This window comes from Typopeltis vanoorti, chromosome 1 (assembly GCF_054136105.1).
Source record: "Typopeltis vanoorti isolate ZY-2024b chromosome 1, IOZ_Tvanoo_1.0, whole genome shotgun sequence".
NCBI classification, from domain to species: domain Eukaryota; kingdom Metazoa; phylum Arthropoda; class Arachnida; order Uropygi; family Thelyphonidae; genus Typopeltis; species Typopeltis vanoorti.
The window spans coordinates 82,669,716-82,685,805 of NC_143549.1; the positions used below are offsets into that span (position 1 = coordinate 82,669,716).

The 16,090-nt window shown below is 35.5% G+C and overlaps 1 protein-coding gene across 6 annotated transcripts in view; it reads left to right on the forward strand.

Annotated features, from left to right (window-relative positions):
• Positions 1 to 16,090, forward strand: part of LOC150110161 (uncharacterized) — a 110,468-nt gene that overhangs the window by 54,234 nt on the left and 40,144 nt on the right. For all 6 annotated transcript variants that reach the window (XM_090398178.1, XM_090398161.1, XM_090398169.1 and 3 more), the window contains one exon: positions 11,227 to 11,307. In XM_090398178.1, coding sequence (XP_090254304.1) covers positions 11,227 to 11,307 — 81 coding nt within the window. The remainder of the gene's footprint in view (positions 1 to 11,226; positions 11,308 to 16,090) is intronic.

Sequence of the window (16,090 nt, forward strand, 5' to 3'; positions counted from 1 at the left end):
GTTTTGAAAAACCCCAGTCTCCGAAAGAAAACTCCCTGCACCTCCGTATAAGACTGGCCATTTGATTGAAAATACCTGATAAAGGTTCCTCATGTCATAGACGAGATTCGAACCCTGGAAAGATCGTCTATACCCACTGAACTATGGAGGCTCTTCACCAAATTCTTAACATACAATTATGTCATTTATTACTTTTCTTGGTTTTCAATGTCCTACATTTTGGAAAAAAAAAAAAACGCTAGTTCATCAACATTGAATCTTTAGCCATAATATTTCATTGAGATAGAAAAATCGTAATAACATGCCTCCGAAAATTCACCTTCAGAGAATAATGTTTAAAGTGTGAGCCATCCACTATTTTACGCACTTATCGGGTTATTACACTACAGGGAACGTTTGTGAAAACTTGAATGTTTTTAATCTTTACTTCGTGTTATTTAAGCCTCTTCTTGTTTCATTATTGGTATTTAAAACGCAACCAAAAGTTCATACTTTTTTGGGTTGGAGAGGGGTGGACTTTTTCCCTCCCAGTTCAAAGTTTTTATTGTGCGGGCTTTAGAATTTAAGCTTTGCACTCCAGAAATCAATCACGTGCAACTAAACTGTTAGCATAATGTTCTCATTGTTGATTTAACAATTCAAGTTTCTTTATTAATTTATTTCCCAGACGTGTGTCCCTTGACGAAATGAATTATACGCTAACAGTTGCTCCGAGTCATCAACACCTCAATAACCTAGATATCAGGAATGTTCCAGAAACGCCGTCCATTGGAATTCTTTGAGATGGAGAGCAATATCGGCAAGCAGGAAGCAGTTTAATCACAGACTGAGATTGCCAGATGGCCTCAAGGTCGTGTGTGGGCTTTGAAGACAATTCTAAAGTACTGAACTCATTGCCATAAAACGGGACAAGGCCATCATAGGGTCACTACCCTTTAAAATATTGATAGCTAACCTTTTTTTTTTTTTGACAAATTGAATCAGGACTTCGGGGTTTTCCGGATTACATCCAGTCTTCAAGATCTCAAATATGATTTAAGATATTGATATGTATTGAACTGAAGAAGACTTCGCACACGACATTCCGGAAATATATAAGGAAATAGATGGAGGATAGTCAGTGTGTGGCAGAAATATTGTAGGTGGTGAAGCGAATTGTAACAAACCTCTATATTGTTAAAGATCTCTTGAATTCTTAGAAGTATGGAACCCTAACGTGGAAAAATACTTCTGTATTAATGGAAAGAAATGTTCCCTCTGAGAAGTTGTTTGAATACTTTGCGCAATCAAAGTATTCGATGCGTGGTTTGATTAAAGCAATCTTCAGATCTGAACCCGCATATGCAAATATGAACTGCTTGAAATGAAAAATAAAAGACATCATTAGGATTATCATCAAGTGATTGCAGTTCTTATTTACTTGGCCTGGCCTGTCATACAAAGAAATGGAGAGAGAGAGAGAGAGAGAGAGAGAGAATAAATAATTATAGATAAATAAGAAAACAAGAAGGCTAGCGGGAAAAAGATAGATTAGAGGAGGAAAGAGAGAGAGAGAGAGAGAGAGAGATGAGCAGCAGCCCGGAAGAGAAACACCTCCAGCCGTCTACAAACATCAGATGAATAACGCAATAAACCGGTTCCACGGTCAGGGTAGCCTCAAGGTCACGTGCTGCTAAAGGACACCTGCAGATATTTCAGCTCTTAACAACACTCCATCTAAGCGACGATGACACGAAGCTCGTCCTTCCCTGGAGGCTACTGTTACAACACGAAATGTCCGAGAAAGAGTTTTTTTTTTTTTTTTTTTTTTAAACACACTTTAAGCAAATAGCCTGTCGACACAGACGAATAACCTCACGACGAGGTCAGTATTGTCAGGTGCCTGCTAAAAGCTGCAACCACATAGAACGTGAGTGTACGGTGCCCCTTGACATCACACATGCCAGGTGACGACTCTCACCTGTGAGACTTCACGCCTCTTCAGAGATGGGATTATAATGTCAGGGTTACCGTAACTGCAATGGAAGAATTCAAAGCTTGTTTTTACACAGAAAGAAAGAATATTTGTTGCCGCACTTGGGAATAAGCCTATCCATTGTTTTTTTTTTTTTCAGTCACAACAAGTTAATAAAATTTAGCCACAACATCCAGATGTTCCTTCGAGACTCCGTATCACAAAAGGAGTTAAAAGAACCTTTATCTGATATAGTTCTGATTATTACTGCGAGGAAGTATTAAGCAACTGTTGAAATGATTCCTTTTTTGTTTTATAGAGTAATCATGACAATAGAATAAAATGAGTTGTAATCATTCATGTAAAAAAAAATCCCACGATCAAAAGGCATTCTGTTTACTGAAGATATCAACTATGATAACGGAGTAGAACTTTTTACATAACTCTTAATTAAAAGTGCCTTGAGCATTTCTAATACTGAATCATCGTATATTGATGATCAGAATATACATGGCATCAATTAATACTGTGTGTTTACAGTTGTTGCGTCAACAAACCTTCTTTTCGAAGTGTACGATGAGCACTACACAAACTAGAATCTTCTGAGGAGGGACTCCATCATTTCTCCCAAGCGAAAATTTAATAGGTGACTGTGCTATGGGTAAGGTACTCCTGAAATCCTTCTCTATAGATCAAACAGAATTTTTTAAGCTATTTGAAGCCTCCAGCAAGCAACGTGATGATGGCACACCAACCGATGAAAATCGTCTCTTACCTAAAGCTTTCACATCACATCCATGTCGGATCGTGTGATCCGAACCGATAACCAGATCGGGAAGCGGATACGCTATCTGCTCCGCCACCTGGGTGGCTTATTTATAATAAAAGTAGCATTTTTTTTTAAATAACGAAACCTGTGGTGCGATCATAATTAAAAGAAACACACGTATTAACCACAGTGAAAATTATTTAATTGTAAATATTTCATCCTAAGTATCATAGGACGTCATCAATACAGTAGTTTAAATAGGAATAACGTACAGTTAGGGGCATGATTACAATAGTAATCATGCCCCCTATCTGGTATAACGTACTAGGAATATTAGGATAATAGGAATAACGTACAGTTAGGGGGCGTGATTACAATAGAATCTTATTAAACGTGCGTAAAGTGTTACAGAAGTAAAAACAAACAAAAAAAAATTATTTAAGACAATTTTGTATGACAATTTCCCATACTTTAGAAATAGTAAGAACGTCGTTGCGGTTTAAGTTTGGTCTGTGTAGCAGGGCTTCAGAACTTTCTTTGTATAAACGTTCATGATCTATGTAAAAGTTTAGACTTTTCCAAATGGATCCTGTGGTTTGGATTTTCAATTCCGTGTTGAGAGAGGCCAGATTTCTGCGGTTTAAAGAGACGAATGTGGTCTTGATGTTCCGAGATGCATTTCTGAACAGAACTACCTGCCTGTCCAAAGTAAGACAATTTGCATGAGCATGGAATCTCATAAACGCCAGGCAACATCAAAGGTGAGAGTTTGTCCTTAGGAGAAGGTAACAAGTTGTAAATTTGGTTGATAAGTTTGTAAGTAGTGGCAAAATTGTATTTCTTCATAATTTTAGAAAGACGTTCTGAGATGCCTTTGACGTAAGGTATGGGAATCCTATGGACTTCTTCCTGTCTGGTTTGATTTGTGGAGAAGTGACTGATGATTTTTTGAGTTGTTTTAGGATTATATCCATTTAGGATGGCTGTATTTTTGATTACTTCTAATTCCTGGTTTAAAGATTCTTCAGAGGAACAGAATTTGTGTGCTCTGGAAACTAGTGGTGACTTAATAATTCCAGATTTCTGAGATGGATGATGAGCAGAAGAATTGTGAATGTAGCGACCTGAGAATGTAGGCGTGCGAAAGACAGACGTGGCGATGGAACCGTCTTCTTTTCTTTGGATGTGTAAATCCAAAAAGGAGATACCCTGTGGAGATTCTTTTTCTAACGTAAAGTTGATGCGATGATGAATGTTAATTTTATCTATAAGCAGTTGTAATTCATGTTCGGGATGATCCCAGACTGCAAATACGTCGTCGACATATCTTAACCAAAGTTTTGGTTTGGGTTCAAAAGTGAATATTTTTTCTTCAAGGTGTTCTAGAAACATGTTTTCTAGGTTTGGTGATAAAGGAGATCCCATTGCTGTTCCTTCTTCTTGCTTGTAAATTTGACCTTTCCAGGTAAAGTAACCTGATGCAATAACAAACTTGAGCAATTCAACTATATCAGACTGAAATTTTTGAGTTAGTAATTCTATTGTTTCTTTATGGGGAATGTTTGTGAAGAGGAAGACAATGTCGAAGCTGATTAACAAGTCAGATTTTAATAGTTGAATGTCTTTAATTTTTGTGTGAAACTCAGTAGAATTTTGTGTGTGAGGCGGAGAAGTTTGGATAAGAATCTTGATAACTTGCAAGATGGATTGCTGACACAGTCTACGACGGTTTAAGTGGAACATTAGTTTAGTGTAGCTTAGGTAAGCCATAAATTCTAGGAGGTCTTGCATGGTATATCTTAAGTTTTTTTATTGTTTCTTCATCTAAGGAGGAAGTTTCATTAAGTAGCTTATTTAATTTTCTGAGTTGACGTTTTTTAGGATCATAATCCAATTTGGCGTAAGTATTACGATCTAGAAGAAGTAAATTCGTTTTTCGGTCATATGAGTTTCTATCAAGAACCACAGTGGTATTTCCTTTATCAGTTCTGGTAATGATTATGTTTTTATTACGTTTTAAGGAAATAATAGCTTTCAATTCAATTTCATTTCAATTCAATGATGGTGGAATATACAGACTTCGATTTGAAGTAGCTAAAGTGATCTACAATGCCAAACCTTCAGAATTAAATATCCCCCCATCAGAATTGAAAGCTATTATATCGTTAGTGTTGTATCAACTGTTTATGACATTCGTTTCATTAGAAGCCGAGTTATAATGCCAAGAGTGACAGTGTGTTTTGACGAACGGTCGGAAAATGAGTTTCAAACAGAGAGCTGCGATTCACGTTTGTGTTAAACTTGGTAAAAGTTTTACCGAAACGCATCAAATGCTTCAAAAAACATACGGTGATGAATGCCTATCCCGTACTCAAGTTTACGAGTGGTTTAAGCGATTTCAAAGTAGTCGTGAGACGCTTGAGAGATGACGAAAAGCCGGGTCGTCCAAAAACTGGACTGATCGAAGTTAACATCCAAAAAGTGCGTGATTTCGTCAAAGAAATCCCGAAATCGTCCGTGAGATTGATTGAAGATGAATTGGGGATTCCAAAATCAACTGTGTACAACATTTTGACAGAGAGTTTTGGCCTTCGTAAATTGCATTCGCGATTTGTTCCCCACAAGTTGACCGACGACCAAAAAATGTATCGGATTGAACACTGCAAGGACCTCATTAAACTGCTCGTAAGGAGTAAAACTTCCTTGAAACGATCGTTACTGGTGACGAAACTTGGTGTTTTGAGTATGAATCCGAAACAAAGCGCAGTGCTGAGTGGAGACCACCAGAAGAGGGGAGGGGCATCAGAAAAAAAGTCGCTTGGAGAAGTCAAAAGTAAAGACAATGCTGATTTGTTTCTACAATTCCAAGGGCAATATCCACAAAGAATTCGTTCCGCCTGGCCAAGCGGTCAATGGTGAGTTTTATCTCGAAGTTTTGAAGCGATTGATAGCGAGAATTCGTTGTACGGCATGAATATCGTGACGACCGACCGTTCGCCAAACACTCTTGGCACTATAACTGTCTCACTGTTACTCTTAACACTATAACTCGGCTTCTAATGAAACAAATGTCATAAGCAGTTGAACACAACACTAATGAAGGTTGCCGCTTTCGACAACAAAAAGATACAACAGGTAGCTCCACTAGTTTCTTCTATTTTCGAAAAGTTCGGTTTCTTTTTGGACAGAGGGTGTAAAATTGGAATTTACCAACCGTCGTGAAAGTCACGCTCACGTGTTTTTTTATTCACCAGCGATTGATGCTGCTAAATTTTAAGCAACTTGTGGTTTCCATCTACAGTTTTACTGTAGATATACATTACAGTAAAACTCTTAACTATGAAGAATTGAAGGAAATTTTGATTATGAAATGATCCGTCTACACAAGATCTCATATTGCACGAATCATCCAGGAAAAGATTCTTTAAACATTCCTATATTGGAGGATATGGGAATATATGAAAAAGTTCTGATCCCTACCGTGCGACATTCATAACGTTGTTGTAAAGAAGGGCCTAAGAAACAAGGCTTCATTCATACTGCTTCCATCTGTTGACATTTAAGAAATCTTTTTTATATACATATTTTTTTTTCTTATTTACTGATATGGTAAATTAGATATATTGCTTTCCGTGTTGGAACAAAATGTAAGCTTACGTCGATTTTTGACAAATGATGTGTTCCTACTACGAAATTCTAGAAGCACGTCATTTTTTCCCAGCTCCTACTTCACACTGCCTTATCACATGAGATTTCTGTATATTGAAAACAGACAATTTTTTCGTTGAAGTTGTCTATGATTATAATCACATGACCATCTTCGGAAGAGGTTAATTAGTTTTGGAAAGTTACCAAAAAATAATTTAATATATTCATCATATATACTCTGACCAGTCTGGTAAATTATACTGAAATTATTTTTATATACGCATGTCTCTCTTTTGGTTTAAATCTTAATGAGATCATTCTGGGAGCAAAATCTTTTGCCTTTTTTTTATATTTTACTCTTTCAGCAAAATTATTACTCGTTTTTGTGTTAATTATCATTTATTCCTCTGGTATAGGGGACAATTAACACAAATAATAACGATCTTCCTTTGATGGTTACATTTGCCTTGTCCAATCGAGGGAGCCTCTCTACTAGACTCAATAACTCTACTAAACACCAACCTTGTATGGCCTTGTTTTAGGCAAGCGTCGGCTGTTTCGGACGAGGTAATAGTTTCTACATATGATCCGAGTTTGTTTTGTTCTTGGGAATTATGACCATTGGTTTATTTGGTTGGTGAGATATATAAATATAGGGTGATCCAAAAGTCGTGCGTATCAAAGCTGAAGCTGAGCTGCATCGAAGTGTTTCAATTGTAATTATTCGTATCGCCTATAGATGGCACCCAGGGCTATTGGTCACTATCGTGTAATCTATCCGCCACGTGTCGGGTATTGGGTCCATTGCGTAGTTTTTTTTTTTTATAAAGGAAAGCGAAATGGTACTTTCGCTTTATAAGGAAAGCAAAAGTACCATTCCTGGAAAGTACCAGGAGGTACTTTCCAGGAGCAACGAGTTGTTATTTGGGAATGTTATCTTGCTGTCGTTCTTACGCAAATGTTGTGGAGGAGTTTCGTCAGAAGTATCTGGACTCTGTTGTTCCTCAAAATTCGACAATTACGAGATTAATCAAACACTTTGGGGAAACTGGATCAGCTGCAGACAAGCAGCGACACGAAAGACCTCCCATTTTGACTGAGGAAAATGACTGCAGTACATGACGTGTTACAACGTTCACCTTCAAAGAGTCTTAGAAAACTTTTCTCTGCACAAATAGGTATGTGATATGACAATACACGGAGAGCCACCAAACAATACAACTTCATTCATACTGTGTTCACTCAGTTCAGGAATTGAAGCCACTGGATAAGGAAAACCGTGTTGTATGCTGTAGGCAGTTTCGATCATTTGTTGAAGAAATGGAGTTCACAAGACGGAAAATGTTTTCTTCAGTGACGAAATGTGGTTTCGCCTAAGTACATACGTTAACAGCTAATGAATAACAGAATTTGGTCATTGGAAAAATCCTCATGTTTTCGATGAAACGACCTCGCATTCTCTGAAAATCGGAGTGTGGTGTGCAGTATCACGCGTTGCATTGTCGGATCCATTTTCTTTGAGACGACATTGAACAGTACAACGTAACAAGCCATCGCAGTAATACCACTGCGTTGTAATATCAACCCTAACAGTTGCTGTAAGTGTTGCTAGTTGTGAGAGGAATTTTTCTAAATAAAATTGATTAAGAATTACCTACATTACTATGAAATAGACTTCGCCAATGCCATCGACGATTTTGCTAACAGAAAAGCAAGGAAAAATAATATTTCAGAATGTTGAAATTAAAGTTTTACTTCCAAAATGAACATAGTGTTTTAATTTATTTCTCTATAAGTCGTGTTGACTTTTTGTAATATTTTTGGTGTGTGTTGAGAGGGCGGCAAAAGCTCTAGCTACACCATTGATCATAACCCACTTTGTGGCACTCCTTGAGATTGAAGAACAAGATGGCTGTTTTCAGCAGGACGGTGCCATTTGCCATACATCAATGAAACAATGCAATTTTTGCAAGAGTTTTTTTTTTTTTTGTTGTTGACAAACTGATTTCTAAAGGATTTGAGCCCCTGAGGTCGCCAGATTTGTCACCTCCAGATTTCTTCTTATAAGGTAAGGTGTGTATAAAAATAATTCTCACACAATTGATTAAGAGAATCAGAGCAGTCAGTAATTTCATGCTTCCAAACGTTGTCTCGAATTTGGTGAAAAGATCACGTGCCTGCATTCAAGAACAAGGCAGCCATTTTGAACATTTGCTTTAGTAACGTTATTTATTTTTACCTTATAAAGATACGGTTATAAGCTTTTTTTCGAAGCAATTTATTTTTATGAAGTTTGTCACTAATATTGAAAAATACAAGCTTGTATGATGTGTGCGATTTTTGGATCACCCTGTACATATGAACAAAGGATATAGGCATACTGTTAAAGGGTAAGTAAGTACATGCCTGACTTAAGAATACAACAATTGCAAACCTCTTTCCGTGAGTCCTGTTTTATGAACACATACATAGAAGGACCGAATCTCAAGTGCAACGCGAAATGTAGAAGGTTCTACATGAGGAGGCAACGAATTAGTGTAAACGAAATGTAAATCGAAGTACACATTTCGCAGGCGTTTCCGTGAAAAGTACCGTGGAGATTGTCAACATGCCAAAAGGAACTGTTTCGAAGGTGATATTTAGCTTGAGGAAAATAAGGAAAGACGTCATCATAGAAAAAAAAAATTGCCAGTGCACAGCTGACAAGGATGATGCAGGAATATTAATCAGAACTGCAAGGCTGACTACTAAATCTTGATGAAGGCAGCTAAGGACATGAATGCCCTTAGCTGCCTTAGCTGATTTATGTTTCGTATTCTTCACTTAGCATTACGGTGATTTAGTTTCTGAAAAGCGTTATCAATGCCGAAGTACATGTGAAGCAAGAAAAGATTTTCTTTAAGAAATAAGTACTTTTTTCCCTCCGCCCAAGACTGTAAACCTCAGATTCTGCTGAAAAGGCCTAGAGATTATTTTTAGCGAACATGAGGATTAGAAACTAGATCATTTCAATCAGAGAACGGGTACTGTACTATGAAAGCATCAATAATTTCACTTTAACTCTTAAGGCTTAAAGGTATACAACAAAGAAAATGAGATAAAATATAACAAATTACAAATAAGTAATGTTAGAAAAATTGCTCAGTAAAGACATGCTTCATTGCATTCACAGACGATGTAATATCATATGTTCTTTCTCTTCACCCTAGGCTATTTAACTCCAAAAACGTATTTCGTATACAAGCAAAGTCATATATGATGAATAATATAGTTTCTAAAATAGGTTAAGTGAAACAATATTACTCAGAGGTAGGACCAGTAGTGAAATGATGATAAGCTATATAATAAAATAGAGTGGTTTGTTTGTTTGACAAATAATATACTTCCGTGTTTCTAAAGCAATAATAGATTATGCATGCGTATACTAGGTGGCATGATAGTTAATGTACTGTCAGACTAAAACGAATGCCACTTTCTGCTTCACCTTACATAGCAATAATGAGTTCTGCTCGTGTATACCAGGTGACAGCATGCAATGTACGTCATCAATGATATGAAAAAGGCGATATCATTGTTTGTAAAGCTCTGTTTATATTAATTTCTTAATTATTAAATCATTATAATTATTTTAGCTTTCATATTATTTTTAATTCTTACAAAAAATACATAAATATTATAGAGCATTAATTGTCATGACGTAGCATTTATAAATAGTCTTTATATCATTCGTACTATTTACATAGAAGTTTGAATAATGGGAAAGATCCGTAAGTGAACGATACAAATCCAGGTAGAAATGAAACACCGTCTTTTAGATGTCTCACTTCAACTTCGTAGAATGGTAGCATGGATTCAGAGTACTTTGCAATGGAGTCGTGATAGAGTCATCAAGTTGAAAAAAAAAAAAAAAAAAAAGGTAGCCTTAATAGCACCGTCCAAAAACCCCTCCTAACTTCATTGTTGTATATAAGATCTGCACGAGCTGGGAGCCCACCTCCCATTAAGTTCCCTACACGAAAATTATATTTTGATAGAAAAAGATTAATGTCATGTGTTGTCGAGGGGTAGGTTACCCTTCATGCTCTTCATCGGGGGGGGGGGGGAAGAGGAGGGGATAGGAAGGAGTACAACCCTTCTTTAACGTGATAATGCGTTCACCATACATCGTGACAAGTTTCGCTTGAGTCGCCGTGCTGCCAATTGCTGCAGTGTCCCAACAGAGGTCAATCATTTAATACCTTGATGAAGATGTTAGAAAATTCATGCGTGAGACGGATAGGGGGAGGGGGGGAGCCACATTAAACCTTCTCTAACAACGACCCATTATTATACTCATCGCGCTCACGTAGAAAATTTATAACTGCTTAAGTCGCGACCTCTATATTTCACAGCTCCTAACCGGATATCCTGAGGTTTTGGGGTGAGAAATAGAGTAACATTTAAATTCTGAGATAGAAGTAATTCTCTTTGGAAAAAGTTCGCTAAGTAATTTATATCCTGTGAAACCAACGCACGGCGGATTAAGGGTTTAAATGAATTTTGAATGCGATTAAACTCGCCAGTAGATGGCGGTTATACCAATCTTCGATTATATGGCTTCTTTCTTAGTTTTCTAATGTATTATTCATATGTACGAAGCAATGTGAATTCGCGAAGTAGGCACCAAACAATTTATTCAATCGCGTATGATAGATATGACCGCTATGCGTCTCTTTAATCCACTACGCAGTAATTTCCTCTTTGCATGTTACCTTAAGGAAGAAAATTTATATGTAGTTGCACATAGCGTTTATAGACAATAGTTTAAATCGCATTGTTCTAAGTAATTTTGTACTTTCTTTCCTCTTAACTAAAGCTGAGGATCGCTTATCAGGAATGGCGCTGGAACAACATGAAGAGCATCAGTCCAAGCCAGTAGATTTGTCCACACTGAGGGGTAAGTAAACTTTTGCTCCATTATGTTTTAATGCAATAAATATTAATTAGTCACAGGGTGATAGAAGCTACGTTTTTTATTTGCTTTTTTATACACATTTAATATTTTGAGAACTTAAAGAGAAAATTCTTATATATATATATAAAGAGAGTTTCTTATTTCTGTTTTCTCTCTCTCTCTCTCTCTCTCTGTGTGTGTGTGTGTGTGTGTGTGTGTAAAGTATAAAGAAGTTCATAAAACCTTTTCGGAGGAGGGTTGATGAAAGATTGTTACTTTTATCCTTGTCGCTACGTATACACAGCTGTCATAATAATGACAGCAGTGTACACGTAGCGACAAGAATATATAATTAAAACAAAAATATATATATAAAGCAAAAAAACGTTTATTTTCGAAATATTTTAACTTGAGAATAACAGGTCGTTTTCAGTGGCAGGCTAGTATACAATGTAGAACGTTAACAATGGATAATTTAAAAAACAATACACGCCTCGTGAGGATGTAAATGTCAACGGGATTTGGGCAAGAAGTAGAAATTGATTATAAATGAAAAAAAAAAAAAAAAACCTAACGAGAGGCAGTCGTTCCTCAAAATAGGAAGTTGCAGTAGGGCTTCAGCATTCTATTTAAATAAACGTTCAAATTTTTCAATTATATATTCTTGTGTTTCCCTGTACACAACTCTCATCACTGTGGAGCAAATATCTCTAAAACAACTATCATAATAGTTTACGATACTAAAACGAACATCATAATGTTTTTTTTTTTTTTTGCTTTTTTTCGCTATGATTGACAAAACGATTCGAAATGATAATAACATTTCCCTGGTTTGATGAAATGTGATATTTATGATCACCATTAAAATGTGTCGTGTTGTTTTATTTTTATGTTTTGCTATTAAAAAATTGACTATTTTAATGGCAAAATTAGTCTAAACAAAATTATGTATGCGGCACATTTGCCAAAAATATTGCTGTAAATTAAATTGTTGCGTAAATGACATCATTATACAACAATGCGATTACGAGATGTATCTTGTTTTTACCTTTTTTTTGTGGGGGGGAGGGTATCTGGAATCATTTCCTTACATTTTTAAATCCTCTTTCATTTATTCTCCCATATCTTTTCACTTTTCTCTCTCTCTCTCTCTCTCTCTCTCTCTCTTTGAGATGAGATTTTAATAATACCTCATATTGTTCTAATATCACATTAAATTAATTGCTATGCTGGACGTAGTTAATACGTCAAACACAAGGAATAATCCTATGATTATTTCATCATACATTGCAATTAATGAATTGTTGCTGGGCAGTAAAGATTGCTTCGGGTTAAAAATTCAATGCAGGTACATCAGTAAACGAGTGACCTTGAGTCCCAATAATGACCGTGTATTATTATTATTACTTTTATTGCTTTGGCAGTGCCATTTCTTTCCAGTAGTAGTCACTTACCTGACATGCATCGTATCTTTCAAATCATTTCCAGAAATTCGCATATTTTCCTGATAGAGATGATGATGTTGGTTGCTAGTCCATTACACCTTCAATATCTCGTAATTATCACGCATTATACTCTTTTCTGTGAAGTCATTTCCTTCTTCTTTTACGATTTCTGATGCTAAACAACGTTCATCTAACGCCAATTTCTGTAAAATCATCCACCATTGTGACAATTCCGTTTTTACCTTCATTAAATTTGCAGCACGCTATGTGCCCAGATTTCCCTACGATAAGGAAAAATAAATGACGAGAGTACTTAAAGGACTCAATAAATCTGTATTTCCGACTATGCAATGAAACAGAGATATTATTACTTTTATAAAAAAAATCGCGATGCTGATTTCCGTAAGCTGCTTATATAATTCATGTAAATAAATAAATTTGTGTGTGTGCGTGCGTGTAATATTTTGAATTATATTTTATCTCCCTCAAAAAAGTAGCAGATAACCGATACTTTGAAAATCTAAGTAGCTTTGAAATGCAGTATTTATCCGTAAACCATTAATAGTCATTTTGTTAACTGAACCGCTGATGTTCAATGGAGTGTTACTATTTCTTCCTGAGGTCAAGAACTAATGCATCAAATAGCGTTTGACCTTCATTTGTCTATGCGAAACTATTCCAAACTATGATCATTAGTATTATGTAACAAGGACCAATGATTGGTGTCTTCGGAGAAGGTATAATCCTCTTCGTGGTTCGCTGATTCCTCTATGATAATTTTCTTGTGGTCTGTTAGAATACATCTTAAATGCTGGACCATCTTTTTTTGTGCCATAGATTACTTAAATGTTTTAAACAGTTTGCCGTTACAATATGATATCAACAAGGAATGTACTATACTAGCACATTCCTTGTTGATAGTACATGGAATGTACTATACTAGCAAATTTTGAAATGGTGCCAAAAGAATTAATCCACGCAATGCAAGGCTATTCGTTCGTTGATTTCAACAGAATTTTTTAATAGATTTTTTTATGATAACTTTTCCTCGTTTCAACTTTTCCTGCAAAACATTACAAGGTTAACTTTCCTCATTAAGTTCCTGCTTTTTTGTGTGTAATTAATTCAATCAACATTTCCTTATTCTTGTATGAGCTCAGTGAACACTGAACGCTTCGAGCTATAATATTATTTCTATTGATATCATCTCTCTCTCTCTCTCTCTCTCTCATAAGTAGAAATCATTTTAGTGCGAGAAATGCATTAATATAAACTGTATGTATGTGTTCAAATTCTTTAATGCTGTTGTTATTAATAGAAAGTCTTATCAAAATTCTAGTTTAATATTTTTGTTAGTTTGTTGAAGAATATACTCTTCTTTTGTCAATTAGAATTTTGTTATCGACATTAATTATTATAACAGATCTAGTAGATAAAATGTTAACATTTTTAACATAACATTTTATGTTTGTTAACATTTTAATAAATATAAAAATTTTGTAACTCTTTTTATGTTTGTTAAAATTCTAACACAAACAAATAACATCATAACAATGAAATTTGTGATAAGAAAAAAGAAATATAAAAACATAAGGAATCCTTTATGTACAATAATAATGATAACAGCTATTCTTCGTAATAATTCTCAAAATCTTCTTTTCCGTTTGTCAAACGGGACTACAACTCAATCATGTAATTGAAACTTTTTTGTCACCTAGGCCCAAGATAACTGTAGAAGTTGTTTTAACTTATGTGTTGAATGTAGAATGGAGATGATAATTTTGAAACAATCCCAAAAAATGACTCGCAGTGAAAGCAATTCTGAAGAAATATTTGCCTTCAATATGGGAGGAGATTTTTCAGCATTCAATTCTGAACGGAATTAGCAGGCTAAGTGCTAAAGAAATGTCCCACTGGTTGAGCTATAGATATTATAAGGAATTGGAAGTGCATGCTAATATCATATACAAATAATCGAAAATTATGAATGAACGATATAAGGGTTGGTTAAGAATGGTAAAAGCACTAACTTAAAAGAGAAGAACCATCATTATTATCACGATTCAGTCCAAAGATCCGCATCAAGACGATGTCTATCCATCTCTCTTTCATCAATGATGTCTATCAATGGAGAGTCTGGTTTTATTTTTTTCGATTGATTTATATTGAGGTGCTTGTTTAGGCAATCATTTTTGTTGGCATTCCTTTAATATGTTCCTTTTTTCATCTCAGTGTCTTCATATTTCTTTATTACCGGTTTTGGTCTGATTCTTTCCTTATTTCTTCATTTCTGATCAAATTGGGTCTATTTTGTTGTTTGTCTCATCAATTTCATTTTGGCTGCTAATAATCTTTGTTTATCTTTTTTGTTGTTGTTATTGTTGTCGACATTATTCTTCCATAAAGTAGTGTTAGTATAGCTGATGTCTTTTAAACGTCATCTAGTCCATTTTTGCACAAATGTTGTATTTAAGGAGAAAATTTAGTACTTGTTATTTTTTATCATCATCATCATCATCATCATCAAATTCCTGCCATGTACCCTCAAGGGGTGTACAGGATATGACAGTACTACATGAAAAAATTACATCATTACTAATTTCCTATCTACAATTTTCCTCCAAATCAGTCTTTTACTTGTCAAGACTCCAACATTATCAGATCTTATATTTCTATCGTCTAAGGCACGTTGCACCGTATCAATCCACCTATATCTTGGTCTTCCTCTGGGTCGTTATCCTGCCAACCTGGCAGAGAACACTTGTTTTGCTAATCTTTCCTCGCCCATTCTGTTTAAATGACCATACCACCTGAGATTAGCTCTGCTAACGCATTCCTGGATGCTGACAATGTCAAGTTCTTTCCTAATATCCTCATTTTTAATATGATATTGCCATTGATGCCATCTGTTCACGCCTCTGATCTTTCTCAGGACTCTCATATCTGCGGTCTCTAGTCTTTGGTCAAGTGTTTTACTGACCCAGCTCTCAGATCCATAAGTTAAAACTGGTTTGAACACTGTCTTGTATACCGCTAATTTAGTGTTCCGACTAATTTCTTTCTTATTCCATATGAATTTATTCAATTGACTTCCCACCATACCAGCTTTGCTGATTCTGTTGTCTATTTCTATATTTAATTTACCATCTTCAGTAAAAATCGTGCCTAAGTAGCTGAAATGGTTAACTTGTTCCACAGGTTCTCCATTCACAACACAGTTGACATTTTCAATGATTCTGCCTATTTTCATTGTCTTTGTCTTTTTATTGCTGACCTTCATACCATATCTATTACAACAGCTATTCAATTTAGTCAGAGAATCTTGCAGACTTGTAGCGGAT